Source organism: Crinia signifera, chromosome 2 (assembly GCF_055691185.1).
Source record: "Crinia signifera chromosome 2, ASM5569118v1, whole genome shotgun sequence".
NCBI classification, from domain to species: domain Eukaryota; kingdom Metazoa; phylum Chordata; class Amphibia; order Anura; family Myobatrachidae; genus Crinia; species Crinia signifera.
In genome coordinates, this window is record NC_139218.1 from 295,419,400 (window position 1) to 295,434,225 (window position 14,826).

Here is a 14,826-nt window from a genome sequence, read left to right on the forward strand (position 1 = left end):
ACGACAAACATACTTTTTGGCGTTGAAATAGATCCCGGCTGGTCTTCATTATAAAAACACTTTGCGGCTTCAGTTTACCATCTGATCCTCCTGGCAAGTCCACTTATTCGGTGGCTTCCTGAAGCGGAAACGGACGGCTCGCTCCCTGCATGCAAACGTCATCCAGCAGTACAACATCAAGCGGTGATAGCCGCACAGGTGAGCTGGAGCCATACAACTTAACCAACCTTGGTTACTCCGGACACCTTCTATAAACAGGGCGTCATCCTAGCCCAAAATTATTACTATACAAGCCAATATTAAAGTGTATATATGTTTGCCATATTTGCATAAAGGATCGCAAACTGTTTGTGGATACCATTACCAAACCAACTAAACAGTGCCGCAAAATATTGCATTGCTGTTCATTACACACAGCACAGGACTCTGCTTTCCTAAAATTGGAATAATTGAAATATAAATAACATTGGAGTGTGGTTTCCAGTGAATATATTGTTTCAAATAATTCTTAATCAAATTCTTAATCATGTTTTTATAACGGTTGTATGTTTTTTTATATATAAGAATAAATTGATTAATATGCTAATAACAAAATAAATTGAATAATTATACTCAGCTGTGTGGTGCTCTCTCATAACAGTTAATTTAATTCCACACATATATGTATCTTTTATATTCTTTTGTATTCTTGGCCGTTTAAGCAAATATCCAGTTGCTACTGGGAGCTGCCTGAATATTTGTCTATTACAGTTGTCCATTTTTGATCATTTATGATCAACCAATTAATACCAATTAGAGATTTATAATACTAGATCCTAATAGTGTGCCTGATTTAGTGTTTTCTTTGTATTTATTACTCACTGACACATTTTTTAAAAATCCACAGTTGGAGCTAATATTTTCACTTGCGGTTATTCGTGGAGACCAGGAAAACGTGAACTTTTGGGGGTACTTGGGGACCGAGGGTGGGAACCATTGCATTACATGAAAAAATGTCACTTCATTTCGTAACTAGAAGGGCTGTTTTAAGCGTGAAATGAGGCTAAATGTATGTGGGCCGATCTGTATAGGAAGGAATAAGAATAAAACACATGCACACACCTGTGCATGAAAGCAGAAGTCAGTTATAGTATAGGGCAGGAGTGGCCAAAGCTGTCCTCAAGATCGAACAACAGTTCATGTTTTTTAGGCAACCGGTGGATCTATAGTAGGAATGAATGCAGCATGTTTGAAAATGTGACAGTTAGTAATGACTACAGCTGTGCACTAGTTAGGTGATTTGGAAATCGTGGACCGTTGCTAGATCTCAAGGATCGGTTTGGCCACCCCTGGTATAGGGGGTGTACAGTCACTAGGTTGACCACTATTGGTCGACAGGGACTAAGCCGACACCTGAAAATGGTCGGCATACCATAGGTCAACATTGAGAGAATGTTGACACAAGCTTAAGGTTGACATGGTCGACATAAGTTTTTCACAATTTTTGTCTGTCAACATATGGTGAAATGAACAATGTATGAGTGTACCGTGGTCCCATCGCATTGCTTGCTGCACTCACCATGCTTCAGGCACGGTGCCTCGCTGCGCTCAGCACACAGGGGTAGATGTATCAAGCAGTGATAAGGGAGGAGAAGTGATAAAGTGCATGGTATTTTATAACCGGCCCATCACCTCCTAACTGTCCCTTTTTAAACCCAGCCTGTAACTTTGCAGTTAGGAGCGGATTGGCTAGTGATAAAGTACCCGCCAATTTATCACTTCTCCTCCCTTATGACTGCTTCATACATCTACCCCACAGTTTTTTTCACTGTTATATGCCCACTTGGATAGTAAAGTATAAACCAAATCAGTCTACAGCAAAAAAAGTGAAAAACGCTTGTCGATCTTTTGAGTGTCGACCATGTCCATGTCACCCTCAAGCTTGGGCCAACCTTCTGACAATGCCGACTTATGGTATGTTAACCATATTCAGGTACGGACCTAGTCACTGTTCACCATTAGTGGTAGACCTAGTGACGACCTAGGGACCGGATACCAAAGAAGTCCACCCATCTCTACCCATCTATATACAGCATACATTTTTTTTTTAAACACGCAAAGAAAAAACAAAATCAGACTTAAATGCAACCATAATTTTATTTACAAAGGTAAATCAGAAAATATTTAGTTACAGGAATTTTTCTTTGGAAAATAAACATTTATTGTCAAAGAATTTCAGGAAAAAGAAAACTAGAAAATTGCTATTGGAAAATCCATGTTACCGCACAAATTCTGCAGAGAAACTGATAGACATTGCTGCGTCCCTTCTGCGCCTCACCACAAAGCAGTGATATAGCTCATATTGTCATACATAAATATGGAACTACAATACATTCAAATGCATTTCAATACGATTTTGAACATAAATTGAAGACAGCAACATTGCTCTAGCATTAATTTGATATTACTGTTAAATAACATTCCTAATGAAAATACCCTCTTCAGACACCAATGAAAAGAGAATAGGAAAAAAAAATACTCAAAAATATTTTGAAATTACAAATAAAAGCAGACTTTTTACATACGGAATTCCGAACACAAGTTACAATATGCCCCTTAGCTTTGATTATCCTCTCATAAATATGTTACAGAAAAATTCAGTTAAAGAGGTAATACCAGAATAAAAAGGCAACTGAGTGTCTTATCTTACAGATAACATAAGATATATAAAGCACATATCCAACGTGTGCTTACAGATTTACATCCTTGCCGGACAATTCCTCCTCTGATACTTCTAGAAGCGGTTCTTCAGTGATTAGACCTTCACATCGAAGTGGGCTGTCCGGCTGTGAACATACATTTTCATTAGTTCTCATTTTTCCAGATCAATGTACTGTATGTGTCTCACATCTTAAATCAGTAACTTAAGGGATAGATACCGAGGCTAAAAACATCCAATGCAAATGTAAAGGTTGGCCACAACGCTAGGGTAACACTACTCTTTCATTGTCATTTTAGTGGTCACTAATTGTGGCAGATCTGCAGATATGGAAAGGGCTTCCTCTAGTGCAGACGGGTGTAGTATGACGCTCAGACAGTTAGGATTCTGACGGTCATTAGTCTGACATCGGAATCCCGACTGCCAGGACTCTGACAGGGAGATGAGCGGGCTCGCCGCGCTGCTGGATCAGTGCCTTAGCACAGGTTCAATTCTCCATCTAAGGGGGTCATGGACCCCCACAAGGGATAATAGGCCATGTCAGTTGGGATCCAGACTGTTGGGCATTTAACAGTCGGTATTCAATTGTCGGTCTAATGACCGTCAGAATCCCGACTGTTGGAGCGTCAGACACTCTCTGTGGCCATCCTTACTCTATACCAGGGGTGGGGAACCTTTGGCCCTCCAGCTGTTGTTGAACTGCACGTCCCAGCATGCCCTGCACCAGTTTTGCTATTTGGCCATATTAAAACTGTTGCAGGGCATGTTGAGATGTGTAGTTCAACAACAGCTGGAGGGTCGAAGGTTCCCCATCCCTGCTCTATACCAATAACCCCATTTGAACCTTAAACCAGTAAAATCCAGATGGGTTCACATATACAGCTAGCCTCCTTGTACATTAAACAGCCCCGCCATGCCATGGAGCGACTTGGTAGCAATTTTTTTTTCCATTAAAATGCATCTTATTTGCATAAATGTGCGAATAGGACTCACATGCCTGGAGTCATACGGTGCTATGTATAATGTGACTCATACAGTATCTCATGTAGGATAGCTGGATGTGGACACATCCTAACTGATCTAGAACTTAAAAACTCACATTTTGGCAGTATGACAGCTTGTAAGTAGCTGAAATTAGGCATAATTATAAAGCACGCAAAAGTGCTAACCATGTCCCTGCCTCCACGAATATGTACCCATACTTTTATGACTGCCCTTACTGAAACACATGGATTTTCAGTCCAAGATTGAAAAGTCTGACGGATGCAAAATTCTGATGCAAGAAGCAGGACAGATCTTACATTTCCAGTCATGGCTAGGGAAGGCAAAGTAGTGCACTAGTTGATGCATCGACACACAAAACGGAGATTTTATTTGGGGAGAATATTATTCCAATGAATCAGGCTGCTATAAGCCTTGTACACAGAGGCAGAACTCTGGGAGGCAATGGAGTCATCTGCCGCCGGGCTCCTGCTCCCAAGGGGGCACCTCTCCTCCACCTGGAAGTTTAAATCAGTTAATTTAAAGGAAATTGCTTCTATTGCTGAGTTATGAAATATATATGTGTTCTCTATCTATATTTCTGAACAGAAAAATATATTGTATATAAGGTTACAGTATATAGGGTTGTGTGTGGGGGAGGGGGGGGCACCAATATATATCTTGCCTCTGGGCAATTGGAACAAACTTACGCCACTGCTTGTACAGGTGACATTCCCTTTATAGAAGGGACAGCAGAGCCATCTTCTCCTTACTTGTTTTAGCTGCTTGCTTTCTTTTTGAATAAGAAGTCTAGAACAACTGTTGGTCATACTTTATACAGGACATTGTACCCCTTTGCAATCCAATTTTTATTTTATTTTTGCAATTCAAACTGTCTGGCGTAAATGTTTAAATTAATAATATTTTTTTTTTATTAAAAAATGGCCTACATTGAATGTTAAACAATGTTAATGTTCCTATTTGAAAATGTCTCACCATTGGATCTGCTACTTGCGCTAGGGTTGTTGAGCCTGACTAGACATTGGACCTGAAAGGGTTAAATCAACCCAAGGTGAGAAGCCCCAATGTTCCCTAAATTCGCAAGATTAGTTTTACTTCTAAAGTACGGTCAGTGTTTAAATGAAGGCGGGTGGAAATAAAGTGACAGTACGCAGGGCATTAAAGTGATAGATTTCTCCCAGAGAACACAATTCCACAGACCTATGAATGCGCCAGTCAAGCTAGTAGGCAATATTCATAAATCAGAAACTTCTCCTTCATGTTCTACATTTTCCTTTTTTTCTTCAGGGACAATGGAAGCACTCTTTTGAAAATTATCGTTACGGCAAACTAGATTGGCCAAGTGGTTCTTATCTGCCATCAAATTCTATTGTTTTTCAGAGTAGGGAGTGCCAGTATGCCCCGGTGTACCTGCTCTGCACCCAACCGACCCCCCCCCCCCTTCATACTGGTTTCCATCTTTCTGGTGAGGTCTTTGAAGATTAAAAAAAAAATGAGAGAGACTAGCGCAGTGCTGGAGTCTGCCATCTTCTATATTAGTGTGACCTTTCCAAAGACCTAACAGGAAAGATAGGGTGGGTGGCGGGTGACACTAAAGAGGCAGAGTTGTGAATATGTTCTGGTTTCAGAGTGTTGGGCCCATGTGCCCCACTCATCCTGCACTCATTACAGATACACCACTGAGGCTGTTTTTGAATTCGCTTTGCAAAATAGAGTTATCGCTTAAAATATTTCATGATGTTGCTCATTATTTATAACCGTGCATTCCTGGATTCCATACCAACAGCAGCGGCTGCTCTGAAACTTACACAGGATCACCACAGACTTACTTTTATATTTAATGTAGCAGCTGTTGCAGTACAATTCGTTGTTCCGGATTCTGACTTCTGCTCCAGAATTGGAGCCTCCGAGGTCTGTTTCACAAGAGACACACTGTTTGAAAAGAAGAAAAAAAATTAGAAGTGGCTTACATTAATAAACATTGCTAGGTATCTGGACATAAATCCATTTTACAGGAAACATCCAGCAAAGCCTGAAATGACTAAACCAAGCAGCAAAGCAATTGGAATCATTAGTAGATTAGGCAGCAGCCAGACACAGCGTTCAACTTTTGTTATTACTTTATGGAAAGGGGATTAATTCAGGCAGAGAAGCAGCATCCAGCACAAAACGTCGGGCAGAGGAGCACTGATTTGGCACCAGATATATGCAGACAAATTCCATGAAATAAAACCGACCGTGAATAAAAATAAAAGCGGTGCTTTGTGTCGTTGTTATCATGTAAACAAGAAGATGCACTGTTCTAACTCGTTACTGGCTTGATTACAATATATTCAACAAAATTTTGAAATATCCTTAGGTTTTACAGCTGCAAAGTGACATTTGCATTTAATCAGACAACAATTTACTTTCTGACTTTCTTTATGCAAAATGGGAGATCATGCCTATATGACATCCTGGTAAGTCAGATTAAGCAGAGCAAAGGAAATGAAGATTTACCCCAGGGCAGTGCAATTCCTAAAGGCCCAACAAAAAGCAAGGTATTATTACATTCCTGCTTAAGAACAAATGTTCATGTTTCCCTGAGAGCTGACAGGTTACTGATGAGATGGGTATGTGCGCATTTTCTCTGAAGCCAGAGTACAACAATGCTGCCTGTGGGAATTGATGTGGTCACGTCTGACAGGAATGGTTAACCTTTCCAATAGAGTTTCTAAATCAGTAGCAATTGCTGTATTTCAAGCATAAAGGAAAGGGAACTATTAAATGATCATTCGACAAAATAAAATACATTTTAACAAAAAAGGACAGCGTGCCCTCAAATAATAATAATTGCAGTAATAATAATAGTATTAATGATGATAATAATATATGTAAATCTCTACAAGTTTATATAACTGAAGATGGTTTAAGTGACACAATAGATAGTAAGTTCTAGTTCTGTTATCCGTACGTTCTCTGACAGGAAGTCTACTGTGAAGAATCCCTTTCAAGACCATGCTTAAAAGGCGGAATGAGGAAAAAGTCCTCCATACAGGTCTGTGAAACTCTCTGAGTACTTTGTTTAGAATTGATTGATTTTTAAACAGTTTACTGTGGGCTTCTTTACAGTACAGTCAAGTTCAATTTTCAGTTACACATGTATAAGTGCTATAATAAATACAATTATACTCCCTGGAAGAAGCATCTTTTGATTTGGGGATTAGTAGCCGCTAAAGGACATAGAGCTTAGAAAGGCCCAGCAATGGCGATTCAAGTTCTTAGTTTGCGGCAACTGTTCCCTACCTGATGTGCCAAACCCATGCCTGAGGCTCCTCCTCTACAAAAAGCAGAGCGTAGTGTCATGGGACTGTCGCACAACTCAGTGCCTGCCAGTTTCAGAACATGCCTGTTCAATCCAGCATTTGCTCTAAACATGAGCTCCTGTGGGCCTGTCCCTTAAGCACTAACAATTGCTACACTTACGGCTCATACACAATGGGCGATTTGGGGCTATTTTCTAAGCGATCTGTCTAGATAAAAAATTAAGCACGGGTGGCTCTGTGAGTATACACCATAGTGGCGGCGATGTGCGGTACCACGTGTCACCATCGTCTGACTTGATCTTGACTACATGTAGTCAAGATCTGGTCAGATCACCAGTGTTCTAACCAGAGAACACTGGTCAGCACAGATCACCTGTACACACAAGGACGATAGTCCTCCCTAATCTGCATCGCTCAGCATGCAGGCTAGCAGAAATCACCTTGTGTATACAGGGCTTTAGGTTATACTGTATGTACTAATGGTTCTAAATTGTAGAGCAGGCCATATCTTACATCGCCATCTACATGGTCTTTATCTAAAAACTTTTATGGACTAGAACAAAGGTTGTTGTTGTGCTTCCTCCCCTTGCGCAAAAAAATGAATAACTGGAAGTTTTGTTATTGTATGAATTTCTGTTCCTTTAGTAATATTTTAAAGGGGATGTACAGCATTGTAAAATATGCTTCTCATTTTAGGAAAGAAATATGGAAGTGAAACCAAAAACTTCCTCTGCTTTGTTTGCAGTTTTTGTCCTATATAAACTATACAAAACAAAACAAAATGTGTGCTCACGAAATGAACACTTAAAGCATGTCCACGCTACACATTCGGGAGTTTGTTTCATGGAACAATGTCTGACATACACAGGATTAGTGTTAGTACCCACAACCATGGCACATTAGTTATGTTTGCGGAGCATTCAGATGTCCTCAAAGTCTCACCTTAAAACAATGTAAATGAAAACAAAGACCCAGACTTTCGATGATCATGGCTGCTCCTTTGCCCAAACTGTTATTACAGTAAGAGCACAATTTCTTGCCGCTCACTGACCTAGATACAGAATAAGAAAATGACTGAGCCCTTGTTTGAAGTCTGTAAAATGTTCAGGAATGCAGAAGTTAGTGAGAGGATGAATAGAAAGAATAAAACCAGGCTTCTTTTTATGGAGAACCAGCACTAGGACAAAATGAAGAGGTCTGAAACAGCACCTGACAAGCTGACAAATAAAGAGATCTTTAGTAGCGATACAGAACATAATTATACAGTAGCTTTCATCTCCTAGTCATTTAGCTGCATTATAATGGAGGGAAAATAGAAACAATGCAAATGCGTCTTGTGTCTATTTTTATACTGACTACAATCCAAACAAAAACAAGTTCGAGCTTTCACAGGATTGCTGTGCTACCACTATATAAACTGCATCAGAAACCGCTGAGGTAGCAAAATAGTAAACTGATGCATGGTATGGTCTTCTGCTCAGTCTAGGTGCCAAGATCAAGGGAAACCATTATATCTGCGGTCAACAACATTAACATTGCCACTTAATTACTGGGTGAGAAGAGGATTCAGGAAAACACTCCATTATGCAACAAATGATGGAGAATTGGTGACATTCATCATCATCTTCCATAAAGATCTTTTTTTTTTTTATGGATTAAAGCCCCCTATAACAAACTGTACATCCAAATGCATGACTACTTACTTGCTGCGCTGTTGCCCAGATGTTGGTGTTGATGATTGGTTCCGAGGCAAAGTAGAAGAGGTCACCGAGCTCTGGGAAAGGGAGGCCCCCCTGACCAAGCCAGATGATGGCTGTTGGAAGCCGGAGGAGGGGTTGCGCAGGTAGGTGCGGTTAGACGTGGATACTACTTGGGACGGTCGACTGAAATCTTGACTAGATGACAGTGAATTATATGATGATGAATGATTTACCCACGATGGCTGTATCTGGGTTCCTGAGGTGGAGTCTAGGTTATCCAAAGATTCCCCTCTGCAAAGATAAAACCGAGTTATTCACTGCCCACAGAAATGTTTAGGATAATTATACAGACAAGATAGGTCACAGCGCTGACTTTTACACTTCATTCTTCACCATCTCAATTCTAAAGAAAACTTTTGTGTTCGAACTCTAGGACTGCTGTGTATCATATTAGAAGTTCACCTTCTCATATAACTTGGAACAGACGACGAGTCTTTTGTGACACTAGAGCTACGCTGCCGGATCCAGCTGTTATCAGTATTAAGAGGGGCTTTCTTCCTCATGTCTTGAATTATTCTCTGTCTTTCCAGCTCTGCAGAGGCCTCCTTCTGTGACCTCTGGTGCGAGTCACCCGCAGACCACGTCGCATCATAGTCTCTGTTGCTCTCTGAAATACAGGGATAGAATTTATATGTCGTCAATACTTTACAATGAAGTATCTTATTTAAGAGTATGTTATTTTGCTCCAACAAATTGCACCAGGTTTATGTGGTACTTTACAGAGAATTGCTGGCCACCTCTGATAGACATTATATAGTGCAGGGGTTCAGAAACTTAGGGGGATATCCTATTAGCAGCAGGCATCCCTTCTCTCGATCCCCACTGTTGTCAGGTATTATGCTCATCCCCTATCGCATTCCTTCCAATCGTAGATCCATTTTCCACCGATAAATAGCAGACAAATATTGTGTTTAATGACCAATGGTCAGTATCAGGTTATCCAATTACCAGCCATTGTGATCAGCCAAAGAGGGACCTGGGCTAATAGGATAGCGCCCTTAGCCATCAATGCACCTTTATGGTCCAAACTGCAGGATAATTAAGCTGTGCCACAGGTGACAATTATCACATCAATCAATTTAATTTAACCCTCAGTCATGGATATCCTGAAAACCTGGACTGGGAGTTTGGAAACCTCTGATATAGTAGATTAACATAAACAGACAAATTATGCTTGGGCAGTAAATGGATAGCAAGCATTGATTCATATTCTGTACAGACCTGCCGATGTATCCTCATACATCTACCCTTAATACCCCATCCAACATGAGATGCCTGGAGTGAGTGCGCTGCAAGGTGCCATACAACTCTGATCACGTTCCTGCATTTTTTTTTCTCATAAAGATGCACATAAGTCAAAATGCAATGTGACCATGAGACTGTGCTGAGTGACGGGATATAGGACACGTGTAAATTGTGTGTGACTGAGTCTATATGGAGCACAACAGAACACGTTGTGCAGCAAAAAGCTGCACCTACTACATTGTAGCACTTTGTGTACAGATTCCGGCTCATTCGCACACAAATATACAATTTTCATATCAAATTAATTAGCACAGTCTAGTTGCATTGTGTTGCGATTAAGACATTTTTGGCAAAAAAAAAAAATAAGAAGACTCCCAATGCTAGAAGATTCTCACGTGACCTGGTGCACCAAGGCAGCCTATTTGGCATGACTGCAGCACTGACGTATGAGGATACATCTGTAGCATAAGTGAGCTGGAGTATGAGAATTGACACTTATGTGACATAAGCAATGCAAGCAGCCTAGGGCTGCCACATGCTGGGAAGTGGAAAAGCATGCTCTGCTAAAAAGAGCCTTGCTAGACCGTTGCCCAGATGCGGTCAGGTGATTCGTTTTTGTTATCTTGCAACTGTCAAGGCCGGGGAGCAATGGGCAGTAAATTGTGGTGCAGAAGGTGGAGGGACTGCTTTGGCAGTATGGAGACATTGGGACTAGCCATGACATGAAGGGAGAGACCGGGGCCGTGATGTGATGTGTCTGGGGGTGGCATGACCCCTACATTTTCCCCCACCTGGCATAAAGCTGTAAAGCACAATAGCTTGGTAAGCTTTCTGTAGAATGTGTATATTCAAATATTCGACTAGACAAATCAGTTAAAAAAAAGTTACAAAAATTAATTTGTTGAGAATAGGAAACGGCTTTTCTGCAGTCACATTGTCTAATGCTTAGATGGACTGCCTTTTATTTTCCAAACAGCTTTGGTATGCAGTAGTCACTTGTTAAGAATTTTATAATCATAAAACAAAAACAAAAAAATAGTAACAGATTACAGTGGAATATTTTGGAAAAGTGACCGACAGTTGTTAAACTGCAGTACATAGTTTGCCGTTCATTTAAAACAATTAAAATAATAAAAATGGTGGAGTTAAGAAGAGCAGGAAAAAAAAAAAAAGGAAAATAACACTACCAGTAATTTTAATTCAGATGGTGAGTGTGTTGGCTGCTTATTTTAATCCCACATTTTGATTCGGGGCTAATGACAATTGTACAGTGAACCTGTCCTTTGTAGAACCAGTTATATAAATGTATTTAGGTAAAGTTAGGTAAACCGCCTTGTATTTAGAAAGTAAAGATGACACATTTTGATAGTGTTCCATAGCAGACTGCATAACGGTCATCGACGGCAAAACATTTATAAGAATATGACCCAAGAAACCTGCTTCGTATACAATTTAAGCTTGTGTACTATAGAGTATATACAGTATACTCCCTTTTGTAAAAATGAAAAAATATTAGCAGTTCTAGCATGCATTACCAATATTATCTTGTCATTTAATAATAATAATAAGCTAATTATATCAACATTGGTGAAGGTTCATTATTCCATAAAAAAAAGATCAGATTGCCACTTCTATTCTAAAACAGATATAAAAATACAGACAGACAGTTTGCATTTAAAAAGCAAATGAGAATGGAAACTATCAATATTTTATTTATAGCAGAGATTTTTGGGATATTACGGCTACAAATGTGCCTTGGGAGTGCATAAGGGATGGGTTTTAATGGGAACACACGCATACATATTCAGTACTGTGCATAGGGCTTCATAAAGGCTGGCACTAATGCTGAGTGGAGGGCAATGCCTGCAGCACCAATATCAACCTAATTTCTATGGCTAGGTCTACTCAAACAAACACAAACCCATTCATCTAAATGAATGAGGAAAATACTTGCAGATGTTCTGCATATTTTGTGAGTCCTCAGCCACATGACTGAAAATGAGACAATAGTAACAGAACACTTACCGCTTCCCTTGGGTCTCTGATATACTGAGGATTCTGCATCATCTCGGACTTTGCTCCTAGCAAACACAAAGTATATCATATACAAGAATTAGAGCATTGCACTGATCATATATGTACATACCATACATAAAAGTAACACATATAGGAAAGGTACATATACTGCAAAATCACAGGATGTAACATGTTTGACATTCTGTGCTACAGCTTTTCCTCTGGTACCAGCTATTTCCAGTTCTGCTCTATTCGGGCCACTGTCTCTCTCAAAAGGCCATGAACACAAATGGGCTAACAGTAATCATTAGTCTTTGCCTGAACAGAAGGTGAACACACACACGCACACTCTACACAGACTCGTATGCAAGTGGCATGTATCACACCTTGCTGCAGGAAAGGTACATATGCTGCTAATGTATTGCAAACCATTTATAGATTTACATATGGTGGAAAGTGCTATTTTCCTGACCAGCATTTTTTTTTCTTCAGTTTACATGGATTGTACTGCATCAGCCCCAAAATCAGAACTGTGATTTTGTACAACCGTGTAGGATATATCTTTAGCTCAGGCAAGCATCTAAAACAAGTTTATATACAGTACTTGTGAATTTCAGCTGCGGCTCTATAAAACAGGCTGCATTATACTTACAGATGGAGCAGTTCTCATTTGAGTTGCTCCTGGCGATTCTTTGCCAATCCTCGCCCTCCGACAGAAGGGGGCTCGCTTGACACCACTATATTTAATTTGGCTATATGTACAGATTTGTCCTCCGTCGTCATTGCAGCAGTCACGTTAAACTGCCCTTCTAGTCCTGAGTCAGTTTTCTGACACCAAACGTCTTTTCGTGCATCTTTTAATAGCCACAGGTACTGTAAAGTAGTATTTCTTATAGAGAAATAGCTGCAGTCGCAAACAGAATATACACATGGATAATATTTTAATCAGCATACTCTGATTGTGCATCTTAATTGCTTAGCAATGCAAATAAGATACATTTCAGGGATGGGAAAAGACGTCCGGTATTTGCCAAGTTGCACAGGAGCTGGTGGCTGTCACGTGCCCTATGTGCCGTGACTCATAACATATGGAGGCTAGAACAGGAAGGACCCCATCAGCACTGCCAATAAACTTCTAATGCTAAAGAATACTCCCTAACCTCAGGACTGCTCCTGGTATAGCCGTAGAAAGCAAAATTATAATAATGTAATCAATAGTTATTTTATTATGATATCAAAAAAACATTAAATCAACTAACCTGTTGTAAGATGTATAATCGGATTCATCAAAAGTCCTCGATAATCTTGAGTCAGGTGCACTGCACATACAAATAAATGCATCAAACCTTTTTTTCAGCATAAAAAACAGTTTTTAAAATCCAATATATAAGTGGATATTTATCCTTCCTATTAAGGAATTTTTGTAGAAGACTAAATGAATATCCAATAGACTGTGTACTGTTTGTTGGTGCCTATAGGGATTCTCTTCTGTCTAACAGGTGTTTCCTGTACTCGCACTTCATGTGAAAAGCTGGAAGACTTCAATATTTGGCAAGTCATGTGATTTCCATAACATTCTAATGAAAGTTGCTCGTAGGCCAACATGTAGTGACATTATATCCCATGTGACCAGTTTATATGAGAAAATAACAGCTTTCTGGATATGACCTATGGCTAAATGAGGCTTTCTGTATATAATATAGTTAAATGATATGACATATAGGGGCAGATTTAACAGTGAGTTATACTTGTGAAATCGCTAGTCACTATTTTTAAACGATGCCAACAGCCATGCCTTAAGTTACTCTCTCCCATAAACAGATGTATGAGCATAAGTGAAAGGGTGTCACCCTCACCCCCCTACACCAGAGGTCACTGAGCTGCAGTGGAGATGGCGGGACAGTGCCCAAGAAATGGACAGAGACAGGAGTAAAAGGGACAGTTGGGAGGTATACCATAGCTCTCCCTAATAAATACCTCTATCTCTAACGTTTCTCAGTTTTGGATAATGGCCTGTTTAGGACCAACATAGATCATCATAATGTTCTTGGTGATATTACACGTGTCTAAACTCTTCTTTTATCCCTTCACTCATTTTTCATTTATAATAATCTTTTCTAGAATGTATTTTCAGTGACCTTTAAATATTCATGGTGAATTAGGTTTTTTAAGGTGGCCATACACTACTGTGATGTATCGCAGCAGCGCATAACTATCTGTCCTTTCACATGCGATGTATCTCACGTGACAGGTTCCACACCACTGGGAGGGGGGCTGAGTCGGAGGTCAGAACTGAAGCAAGACAGACCTCTGGGTCAGGTCCAATGCACACGGGGCCGCGCTTCAGACCCAAGGGGGGGCGTCAAACACATTCAATTTGGGCCAATTTCTCAGCCTAATCTGTAAGGAATGGGTGAAATCAGCCCAAATTGAACTAGTGTGTGGGCACCTTTCCACAGAGGACTCCCTTCAATTTCAGTGATCTCTGAAGGCAGCTGCTTGGCACTAAGGTTTATTTAGGTGTTTCTTTGCAAACTGCATTTATGTATAATGCACACAGCTGCCTGTTATTCTATTTGTTGTTAAGAAATGACTGTAAATGTGCCCATACACAGAGCGATGTGCCCCGCACATTTTGTACTAGATTGCATCTAGTACAAAAAGCATGCAATGTGATCTAGTTCAAAAAGTACGGGCTGCACATACATTTTGTGATGTGCGATGTGCTGTGCGCGGGAGCACGCATTGCATCGCACGGGGAAAGTGCCCTTTTTTAACATTAGAAATAGTAATGTATTAA

General features: G+C 40.1%; 1 protein-coding gene across 5 annotated transcripts in view; it reads right to left on the bottom strand.

Moving 5' to 3' along the window:
• Positions 1 to 2,117: 2,117 nt before the first annotated feature.
• The window catches only part of LMO7 (LIM domain 7), a 183,159-nt gene continuing 170,450 nt past the window's right edge, over positions 2,118 to 14,826 (bottom strand). For all 5 annotated transcript variants that reach the window (XM_083168851.1, XM_083168852.1, XM_083168847.1 and 2 more), the window contains 7 exons: positions 13,286 to 13,345; positions 12,036 to 12,091; positions 9,168 to 9,372; positions 8,709 to 8,996; positions 7,948 to 8,056; positions 5,530 to 5,632; positions 2,118 to 2,825 (listed from right to left, as the gene is read on the bottom strand). In XM_083168851.1, coding sequence (XP_083024977.1) covers positions 2,803 to 2,825; positions 5,530 to 5,632; positions 7,948 to 8,056; positions 8,709 to 8,996; positions 9,168 to 9,372; positions 12,036 to 12,091; positions 13,286 to 13,345 — 844 coding nt within the window. In that variant the 3' untranslated portion in view covers positions 2,118 to 2,802. The remainder of the gene's footprint in view (positions 2,826 to 5,529; positions 5,633 to 7,947; positions 8,057 to 8,708; positions 8,997 to 9,167; positions 9,373 to 12,035; positions 12,092 to 13,285; positions 13,346 to 14,826) is intronic.